The following is an 11,365-nucleotide window of genomic DNA, read 5'->3' as shown; positions in this document are numbered from 1 at the left end:
AAAGAAAGAGGAAGGTAACGGACATCCGGCCTAAAAGAGGGACATCCCGCTGAATTTCCGATTGTACCTAAACAATCCCGAAAGTGGAACGTCGTTGACATAGACTACTTATTCACAAGACATGGAGCGACATTAACATTTATTTGAAGTCTGGCAAATGTTTAATGCTTTCCTTCTACCTCTGGTTTGCTCTTTAATACTTCTGGCTGTTCAGCTGCTAAATGCTCACTATGTTCCCCAGCCAGTCGTTAACATTAACGTTGTCTGTCGTTTACTTTCGGGCAGGTAGTGCTCAGTTGGTTTATCAGTAGCCTACTTTTATACTGAAAAAACAGCTGCCTTCTGCTGCTGAAAATGAGGTTGATGAGAGCTGAGAGAGTGAACCAAAACAGTAAGTTGCGGGATGCAAAAAACCAAAACAATGAGCTGAAAGATGCTAAATAATTGTCCTCTGATGTTCATCTCTATGGGCAACCCCTTTCACTTTACAGTCAGGTGATCCATTGTTGATTTAAAAAAAATATCTTGATAAGTGCAGCTTTAAACCAGTCTGGTTGAATTATGAGCAAGTTAATCTTACCCCTAAAAGTATCCATAAAACTACATGACTTTGTCAAAATTATTATATATTCTGCCTAGAATCCAAGGTTTGTATTCAGTGATACAGTTTCCTAGGTGCATTCTAGTTTTCACTTCTACTCCACCTTAACTTGCGTGACCTTTCCACTGAGCTGGTGCTTGTTCATCATCTCTACAAGGGAACACAGGGAAGGCGAGGCCAAGCCGTTCAGAGCCAGAGGCAAACTCTCCAGGCACCACGGATAATCTGAACGAGAGCCAAACCTCAGACAACAGAACATGACATGAAAGCCCCGCATATTTTCAGCAAATGATGGCCTGACTCAGTACCAATTAGTTTTACCTTCCTTCCTGTGAAGTCTTGACAGTCCAATCAGGCACCACGGTTGAAGAGAATGCATTGGACTTCATTGTTTCAACTCATTATGATCCCCTCGCATAAGCCTGTGTTGATCTGCATACCTTTCAATTTGCGCGAAGCCGGGGAGAGAAAAAAAAATGCAAATAGTGAGAGGCGGAATTGTGCATGTCCTTATCTGAACACAATCAGGCTTGCCGTCGCCCCAGGGCTGGGTCTGTTCTGTTGCTGGCAGCCACGGCGCTGTGTGTTTTGCTAAATCAATGTGAAAGTCTGAGCAGAATAGGAAAAGAAATTGTTCAGCCTACATCAGTGGAACAAAATATTCACTATTAATATCCTCCCTCTTCTCATTATTTATACTACAATTAATCACAAGAGTGTAAGCAATGCTCAGTCACATTGAGGGCATGGTTAGAAACGTTAAGAGATAATGGTTTCTGCGTCGGTTTATGCCGGCTTTTGTATTGCACTTTAAATCAATAATGCTTTGTTTCTTTAGGTAATAAATGCAAAAGAAATAGCAAAGGTTTTCATTTTTTGTGGGTGCTGTATTGTAGTAGTAGTAGTAGTAGTAGTAGTAGTAGTAGAATTAGATGGATTTTCTGTCATTGACCTCTTTAATTAACAACCTGTGAACCCCTACTTGTGTGGCTTTAGTCATGTTTTTTGTCCAAGACATACAAAAGGTCAATATCAGTCCTTTGACTCCCTTGTAGTGACAGTTTCCATCATTTTCTTGCTCTTCTTTTCTTTCTCTGCCTCCCTCTCTATCTCTCCCTCCCTCTGTCCTTCCCCGAGATGTTGCCTTGCCGGTGGGCGATCAGGTCGGATCATTATTTTAAAGCTCAAACGGGCTGTCTGGACATAGGATTGGGGGATGAATTGTCTCGTAGGGCTGGCAGCAGTAGCAGCAGCCAGCAACGAGCTGTTGGCCCTGTCTCCCTCTCATCCTCACCTCAGCGCTTAGGATTACTCTGTTGTTTTCTGCGCTGCCCAGGATGACTAAAGTGGCTCGCAGACAGACCCCTGTTAAAAACATATCCATCCATGGCTTCAGACCTGTGAAGGATGAGGAGCTACACTTTGATACAGAGAGCTGCCTGAAGGGGAGCGTCTCAGTATGAGTTTTGTCAGCTGCAGCAAGAAGGCCAGCAGAGAAAAAGACAGGGAGAAAGGGAGAGAAAAAGGGAAAAAAAGGACACCGTTCTCCCTTCTTTCGCATTCTGAAATCTTAAATATTAGGCCGTCAGCTTAAGATGTGTTGCGTCAACGCTCGTCCAGATGGAGTTATACATGGGTGTCGTTCACAAGCCTCAGATGAAGGCACAGTTTAGATGATGGGATAAACCAGTGAGGAAGAATTTTCAAAGCTAAAGAGCCTGACAGAAGCAGTAGTGTTAATGAATATGCTGTTTGCTGCCATGCTCTGTTTCTATACCCAGCAGTGGTAGGTTAGATCAGGGCTCCCTGGTCACCCTGGCACCCGACACCCACAGCCACCAATGATGCAGACTGTATGAAGCATATATCGAATGCTGTTTCTGCAGTACAAACATACAGTGTCTCGGTTTTAGATGGCATTTAGACTTTGCACCATCATGTGCAACCTCAATCTGTATCTATTAAATGAATAACCAAATTCACAATGCGTTGTTTTCTGTGGTTTGACAGTGTCCATGCACTAAAAACAAACTTTAGCCAGGAGCTAGAACATGAACATCATGGGAGAAAAAACTTAAAATGCCATTAATGGAAGTTCACAAACTAAGAATGAATTAAGCTGTCATTCTTTGTCGCTGTGAAACAGTTGTCAGAACGCAGATTTATTAATTACTAATTGTTTAGCAGAAAGATTTGTAGCATTTAGGTGTAACCTAATTAAATCTTGTTCTAATAGGAGCTTAACATCGGGCCGCGAGCCTCATTAACATAAAACTCTCTCCATGTGAGGAATACATTAAAATGCTCCTTGGCTGATGATTGTCCTCATGTTCACTTGCACATATCTTTTCCTCACCTCCGTCTGCCTCCAATAGCGAACCTCCGCCTCCCTCTATTTTCTATGGTAGCGGTGAATGATAGTGCCATCTGGTCTTGTGGGAAATTAGAGGCAAGAGCACAGGGGCAAATGGCCCCCAGCAAGCCCTGCCCAGGAGGGAGAGGCAGGCAATCTGCTGCAGACTGTCTGCACACAGGAATGCACCATTCAACTTCACTGTAGCCGTACTGACGGCCTTTCTGAAGTCGGCTCACTGAAACATGCTAAAGGCTAGCACAGCTCTGCCAAAAGCTACTGCGGAGGAGAGCTGCAGCATGGCTATGCTTTGTTTATGGAGAGTGTTGTCCTGCTGGTCCGAGGCAATCCCTGATCTTAGATTATTGTTCTTCTATCCAGAAGATACATTACATGGTAAAAGTGAGACGTTAAACCCTGCTCTGTTTTGGACAAACAAATAAACAAAAGTACTTTTACATTTTGGGTATTTGTTTGATTCTTATCCAGATCAATTTACCATAAGTGCAGGACTTTTATGTTGCTGACATTTCAAGAAGCCTCAGTAATGAGTTTATGGGTCAGAAACATGGTGCCTTGATCTTTAGTAATGATTTCTTGTGACATCCTTCTTGAGGAAGGACACCGGTGTATCTGATAAATGTGTTTCCTTTAAATATTTAGATATATTGTGCGACATTTTCGGCATAATCATCACAACGCAATTAGACATTTGTCCATCCATTCATGCCTGTACTGGACACTTAGTAGGAGTGTGCAAAAAAATCGATGTACAATGTATCGCGATTCCAGCTCAACAGATTCAAAATCGATTAATTGATTTCCAAAAGTTGATTCATATTATTGTGTATACTACCATATGGGAAAAGTAACCACATTTCCATATTGTGAATCGTATTTTGAATTGAATATTGATTTTGAATCAAATCTTTAGCCTAAAAATCCATGTAGAATTGGGACATTTTCGGAATCGTGCCCCCTTAGTGTTTCACTCCCTAGATGGGTCAGATGTGCAGATGCAGCCAGACTAGCACTCCTGGATTAATTAGTGGTTAAGTGTCTTGCTTGAGGACACTTTGTCATTGGTTGCTGTAGGGAAGCCATCAGGATACCCTGTAAATATAGCTTCCACTGCCATCCTTACGTTCCACAGTATTGTATATGTGTTGGGTTTGCTCTGATTACCTTGGTGTAATGTAGTAAAAGTCACAGCGTGTTAGTCACATATATGGCCAAGAGTACTGTACAGTACATCTGTGATTCCTAACCAGGGGTATGTGTACCCCGGGGGTCCGTTTGCAGTTGCCAGGGAGGACCTTGGAACAAATAAATAAAACAATTCTAGAAATTGTGGTTTGATTGGAGGAATATATTCACATAGCCTACTGAAGTCAACTGTAACACCTTAACATAACATGGTGCAGTTATGTAAGAGTGTGTAAAAAGTTAGCAAGTGAGCACAGAACTCAGAAGAAGTCAAACATAAATGGTAGAAATAACTAGTTAAAGTAATGACTAAACAGTTTGAAGGATTAGTCAAAAGATAAAAGTAATGGAGAAACGGTTCACATAGCCAAAAGTTGAAATAGTCAGCTAAAAGTAATGGCTTACAGTAATGTTAATGGATATATGGTTTAAACAGTCAGCTTCACTCCAAGTAGTAGCAGCCAAGAAGGCTAATGGTTGCAGGATTGCTAGTCTATATCCTTGACGTTCCACTTACGGGATTGTTCCGTTGCTGCCGGAAAAAACTCTCCTCCACCGAGCTTTGGAGGAGAGTCTGGCAAAGCGAGACCTGGGATTGCTGACCAAACCAATCCTAGTATTTACAGTTCAGAAAAAAATAACAATATCTTCTTTTATATAATGAATAGTACAATACAATTGGAACATGCATTGTAAATTGATATGAGGGGACGCAAGTTCATCTGACAGGGCTTTGAGTTGGGTCGCCACCTGTCCCGTATAATAAGGGATCGTCCTGTAATGAAAAACTAAATGCTCTGTCCCTAAAAATTCACCACAATTCAGGAAATTAAGTGTTTGACACTCAAAATCTCATGAAGGCCCTCCGCTTGATTTGTGCATAGGGCCACAAGGTGTCAAAGTGTCCCCTGTTTTCCATATTGAAGCTGGCAGCCATAGTTGTGAGGGTACCTCAGACCAAAAGGTTGGGAACCACTGCAGTTCACATATGCTGACTGACTGCATTCATCTCCTGTGTAGGACTTCCACCTGCTGTACGAGGAGGCACGCTATTACCAGCTGACGCCCATGATCAAGGAGCTGGAGCGCTGGAAGCAGGAGCGCGAGCAACGGCGGATGGCGCAGCCCTGCGACTGCCTGGTGGTTCGCGTCACACCTGACCTGGGCGAGAGGATTGCGTTGAGTGGGGAGAAGATCCTAATCGAGGAGATCTTCCCTGAAACCGGAGACGTTATGTGTAACTCAGTCAACGCTGGCTGGAACCAAGACCCAACACACGTCATCCGCTTTCCCCTCAATGGCTACTGCAGGCTCAACTCCGTCCAGGTAACACATTGGACACCCCATTTGGCAACAGTAGGCTTCACATGTTTGTCATATTAGTAATTGAAGCAACCCAGCACAGTGTTTTCACAGTGTTCTACAGGACCTACATTGTAATGTCCTGTTGTCACTATACATGCACTACCAGATACTAAATTCAGTTTTGGAATATTAAACTGTGATTGAAATCTGAATACACTAAATAAAAAACTAAATTAAGGCATTGGTCTGAAATGAAAATGTGCAAACTCGACAGTAAACAGTAAACGCTTCTTACAATGTAGCCAGTTTTTACATTTCTTTATTTAAGGCTGAAAGTGTAATGCAACACAAACACTGGAGAACCAGCAAGTAAGTCTCAGTGCTGCCTGATTTTGAACTTTAAGTTCAGCTTCTCATGTCTCATGATATCAGATTAAAAACTTTACTAACAAATGAACTGTCTTGAGCTTTAGGAAGGATGAATTGCTACAAAGTTGATTTCAGTGCCTCTATTGGGTTTGTGGCACCATAACTGAATATATGCATTCTCACATATGCAAACATGTAGATTGAAGGCAGACAGGGCTACTTGTGAACAGTTCACACGGAGCGGTCCTGAGTTGAGATTAACCCTTGTGTTGTCTTCCCGTCTACTATAAACATTCGGATAAAAATTGAAAATGAACTTTTTTTGCGCTTTTGTATGACGATACTGTTGCTTTTTTCCATTGCTTTTGACGCTTTTTTAGACATTTTTGTCATGTTTTCAACGCTTTTTTTAAAGTCCATGTTCAATAAACCTAATGCATATGACATTTTAGCTAATTTTTGAGTTAAAAAAACAGAAATTGTGAAATATTTTGAGTAATAGTTAAGATCAGAGGATGTTGAGAGGTTCCCAGACTTATGCTTATGTCAAAGTTAATTCAGGATGCTGTTTTAAAAACATTTAAACAATTGTTTTCAGGCAGTTTGCTTGAAAGAAACCCATATTTCTTTTATCAAAAAAAACTTTTAAAACACAAGGGTTAAATTAAATTCACACTTGTATAAGTCAGCATGAGAAACAGTGAAAAACAATTAACCTTATTACCTATGGAGCTTTTCTCAGTAGTCACTGCAGGCCTTTGGTTGAATACACACCATGTGTGTGTCTAAGGTTTAAGGGTTCAGTAACCTTAAGGCACATTCTTAACAGAACCATAATGTGTTTAAGTGGATGTCAAAACATATTATGTAATACTTGCATTTGTGACTACTGTATAATACAATAATACAGACACACTTAATGGCATATATAAGACTTCAAGTAAAGTGTTTCCTAATATAAACTGTATTTTTACCTTGAGGTCCTTAGCTAGCTTTTTATTTTTCCAAGGATAAAATCTTTTCTGCATAAGGAAGTGAAGATAATTATTATAAATGCACAAGTCTCTTGTGTACATTTTGTCTAGACTCTGTAGTTCTGCATCTGTTTAAGCTTGATTTGGCACTGTAGGTGTCTTATGGCACCAGTCCCATCTTTGAGGTTATCCATTACTAATAAAATAAATGAGTTACGGCTTGACGAGTCAGTCAACATAATTTGTGGCCGCATGTTGTCACAGTGGAGAGTTTGTTTTTACCTTTATTTATCCAGCTAAGTATTTTTGCTGCACAAGCAAACCGTTTTCACCACCACCCCTTCAATACTGTCATTCACACTTAAACATCTGGCTGGCGTTTGTACTGTACAACCAGAGCTTTGATGGCAGCTGTACAGCTCCCCTGGTGTTACTGAGCCTTAGCTGCCTGGCACAGCGTCTGCTGAGGGAGAGGAGGCTGTCGCTTGTTCAATATGTCAGTCCAGATATTCTGTGTCAATTTGCAAACTTTATTATACAAGCATAAGGTATGCACACTGGTTTTCATTGTCTATAAGCTAGAATTTCCCCTCAAAACTTTGCTTTAAGACAAATTTGCATTTTTTTGTGGCTCTTTGCACTGCGTTTTGCCACAGTAGAGATAACAGCTTGTTGTCACTGACTGAGGTAATAGCTACTTTGATGGAGCTACAGTCAGTTTGCGGAGAGATTACCAGAGGTAATGGCGCCTGTGTCGTTTTTTATTCTGTCTAAAGATGGACCCACACAGCTTCCAAGTGGCTCTTGTGGCTGTGATTGAGCCTAGCCTGTCCTCTGTAATATGTGACTGCTCATTGTTTTACAGTATGTGATATCTTTTTCAAACAGGTAGTCTGACTGAGATCTCTTTGTTTAAAAGCTGAGTTGACAGCAGTGTGATATAGCAGTAAAACGTTTAAAAAAAACAACTTCAGAAAAGTAGTTTTACAGTTGTGTTACCCAGAGTGGTCTGTAAGAGGGAGAACGGGGGAAACTGAACAGCCTCACACCACAGGCTTGATATAACACACTTCAGTGCCCACAGTCATGAACAGGCCAACACATAGAGGAGCCTTCCCCCCTCCAGCACCCAGAGGCAGCCTCTCCTAGGCAGGCTAGTGTGCTCTGACACCTCCACCTCCCTCCTGCTAGTGTGAGAGACCACCTCCAGGGCGGAGAGCCAAGCAAGCGGGACAAAGCACGTGTGGACTGCGGCCATGTTTTCCTGCGAAAAAATGAAGAAGAGGAATGGAAAGGGGGGGAAATGATATGCATAATTTACGCTTTACTCCTTTTTAAGACACAGCTCCTTTTTAAAAAAAAAAAGACTCCAATATAACACCGCTCAAGGCAATTGAAATACACGTATTGCATTTTTTAATACCATACTTACAATTTCTCAAACAGCCTAAACCGGTTTATACTTCTTTTATAGATTTTTAAATGACTTGCAATATAATTAATTGGCCGCATCAACTAACACAACATTTTCCCACTCTGTTTACCAGTGAGAGTGGTTATGGGATGTGAGCGCGTCTGATTAACATGGTCTTGAAGGAGTTTTTATTGTTTAGGTTTTTATTGGGCTGCTCCTCTGAAGGCGAGGCGAGTTGAAATCCTCTTTTCAGACAAACTGCAAACAGAAAGAGGAGCTAGAGCTTCAAGGTTTTCCTTGATGCTCTCCTTTGTTTCGCAGTATGGTCTCACTTGGTTGAGGCGGCGTTAGTAGTAGTGTCAGACTCTTGCTGGCCCCTTCAAGAAACACAGATACATACAATTCTGTTTAAAAAACGCACACTACAAACAATACGCAGGCCCAGTAGAGGGGCCCCGGCTCATTGAGTCCATGTAGATGAGAACACAAGGAGCAGATGGAGGTCTTTTTCGGTGTAAGAAGAGATTTTTCTAAACATCAACTCATTCTGTCCTCTCTCATTGTTGTTGCGTGAAGGTATGAGAAGGTTAGGAAAATAATCGTCTTACCCGCCAGACAATGAGACTCTGATCTGATTTCAAACCTGGACCCCAACCCAGGGGAACACACACACACAACCACACCCTGCAAATAGAGGAAGATCAAGGACAGAAAGGGGGTGGGGAGAACAGAGTATTATAGATGGACTGGTTTTTGAAGAGGTCTTGACAGGAAAGAGATGGATACGCAACAACTTCTAAATACATCCTGTTTTCAATTTATTACACGTCACTGGCATAGAAAATTCATTTTAGTCTCAAATGATTTTATTGAAGTTAAGGTACTGTTGTCTTGCCCAGGGCTGGAAACTGCTAGACCTTGTGATACTTTGGTCCCAATGAGATGACATTTTTCAACACTTTACTGTACACTAAGCAGAGCAACTTTTTAGTTTTTTGCAGTTTATGATTCCTTTTTTTATTCACTTAAAAATAAAGTAACACCACTAGGGTCAGTACATGTGGTTATACTGTACCTCAGAGTGACACATCTTATTTATTTACTCAGTGGTATTCAAAGAATTTCAAGTACTCTTTTTTTAAAGAGTATCAATTTGTGATACATTATAATATCATCTTCTATTTACCGCTGGTTTGTAGAAGTTTACAGAAATAAGATAGTGGAAGGAAAGTCATCTTCTATTTACAGTTAGTTTGTATACATTTACAGAAAGAATATATTGAAAAGAAAGTCATCTTCTATTTACAGTTAGTTTGTATACATTTACAGAAAGAATATATTGAAAAGAAAGTCATCTTCTATTTACAGTTAGTTTGTATACATTTACAGAAAGAATATATTGGAAGGAAATTCATCTTCTATTTACAGTTAGTTTGCATACATCTACAGAAAGAATCTATTGGAAGGAAAGTCTTCAATGTATACTGTAAATGTAGCCCCTTCTTAAGTCCTTTGTGTTTTGTATTCAAATGCGAGTGAGAATAAACAACTCCACCTTGGCGAGTGATTCTCCACGAAGTCATGACTAGAATTTAGGGAATAATGCATACCACCTGCGCTGTGATGTAGATCCAGCGGAGAGAAACAGAGAGCAGCAAAGGCACTTAACGGAGGGAAAACATTTAGCCAAAGAGCCACAGAGGTGTATACACACGCGTCCCAGAGCTGGAGCCAGGGCCTGCTACTCCATACATCACCATGATGAAGCACTCAGATCAGACCGGAGCCAATCCGTCCTTCATCAATGTGACAGCGGAGCCAGTCGTAGAGAAGGGCCCCCTGTCCCCCTGCTGCCCTGGCGGGGAACGCAACGCGTCGCAACACTCTCTTACATGTCACACTGCCACTCCATCAATCCTGCGCTTGGTGGAATGAGAAAGCACAGCTCATCAGAGCAGACAAGGCCACACAAACACCTCAGCTGTGCTCCTTAGTGGCCCGAACGACAGAACAAGACATTAACTTAGCTGTGGTTAGGGCTCTCTGTACCGCCTGTGTGGCTCAGCATCGGCAGGCACTCAGGCCCAACAGGCAGCGGATTAACCTGCAGTATGGTGAGGGTAAAGGACGATGTTCCCCGCTGATAGCTTCAGCAGTTGGACACAGCATAGTTATTGGAAAGTGGAGCTTTCTAAGAGATATGAGACACCTGGAGGAAAATGGAACAGAATTAACCAGATAATTCCCACATTCTTACACAGTTTAATGAGAAGAAATGAACCTAATGTGACATAGAAAATACAATGCAAATTTACTGCTAATCCACATGATTAAAAATAGACTGAAAGACATCCGTCATCAGTGTTATGCGTTTGTAGTAAATAAACAAATTATTACTCAGAATTCAGAATGTCCCCTCCCCTGTGTGTTTTTAATGTAAGGTTATTGGATCATTATTAGTGATGGATTACGGTGTAAGCAGCATTTTAAGGCTGCACTTGTTCAAGGTGGAACTAATAATGCATTCATACGCTTTATTTAATTTATAACACTGAATCATGTTTTAAAAGCTGGCAGTTTATTTTGTGTGTAAAATGTGAATCTGCAAAGCACAGCAGTAACTAGTGCTATCAAATAAAGGTAGTGGAGTACAAAGTACAATTGTTCCTTCTGAAATGTAGTGGAGTAGAAGTATGAAGTAGCATAGAAAGGACATGTCCAAGTTAAGAACAAGTACGTCAAAATTGTGGATACAGTGTATGAGTTTATGTGCTTAGTTGTGTTCCACCACTGGTAACCTTAGTTTTAGTACCACAAAGCCTGAAACCAGAGACCACAGATGAAGAAGAAAGAGTAACTGAATGAGTCACATCCTTCATCTTCACATGCTCAAGTCTGTTCTGCTTAGTGTGGACTGTATTGTATTGACCTCACCCTAAATACCTCTGTTCCTTGTCTAGCTCAGTGGGTAGGCTAATTACACTGCCAGGGTTAGGGGTTGCATTGCCCCAAGGGTTACCCCAACTAAATTACTGTGTGGATTCATACTACTTACAGACACTTTGAATCCAAATGTCCATTTGTAATCATGAGCTCAGTCTTGTCAGCTCCACAAACAAAGCTACTTGATAAATGTTCCGCAA

At 41.2% G+C, this 11,365-nt stretch overlaps 1 protein-coding gene across 2 annotated transcripts in view; it reads left to right on the top strand.

Moving 5' to 3' along the window:
• The window catches only part of kctd15b (potassium channel tetramerization domain containing 15b), a 27,423-nt gene that overhangs the window by 12,072 nt on the left and 3,986 nt on the right, over positions 1-11,365 (top strand). For both annotated transcript variants that reach the window (XM_032517175.1, XM_032517165.1), the window contains exon 4: positions 5,181-5,486. In XM_032517175.1, coding sequence (XP_032373066.1) covers positions 5,181-5,486 — 306 coding nt within the window. The remainder of the gene's footprint in view (positions 1-5,180; positions 5,487-11,365) is intronic.

Source organism: Etheostoma spectabile, chromosome 1 (genome assembly GCF_008692095.1).
Source record: "Etheostoma spectabile isolate EspeVRDwgs_2016 chromosome 1, UIUC_Espe_1.0, whole genome shotgun sequence".
NCBI classification, from domain to species: Eukaryota; Metazoa; Chordata; class Actinopteri; order Perciformes; family Percidae; genus Etheostoma; species Etheostoma spectabile.
This window is presented reverse-complemented; position numbering and strand designations above follow the sequence as displayed.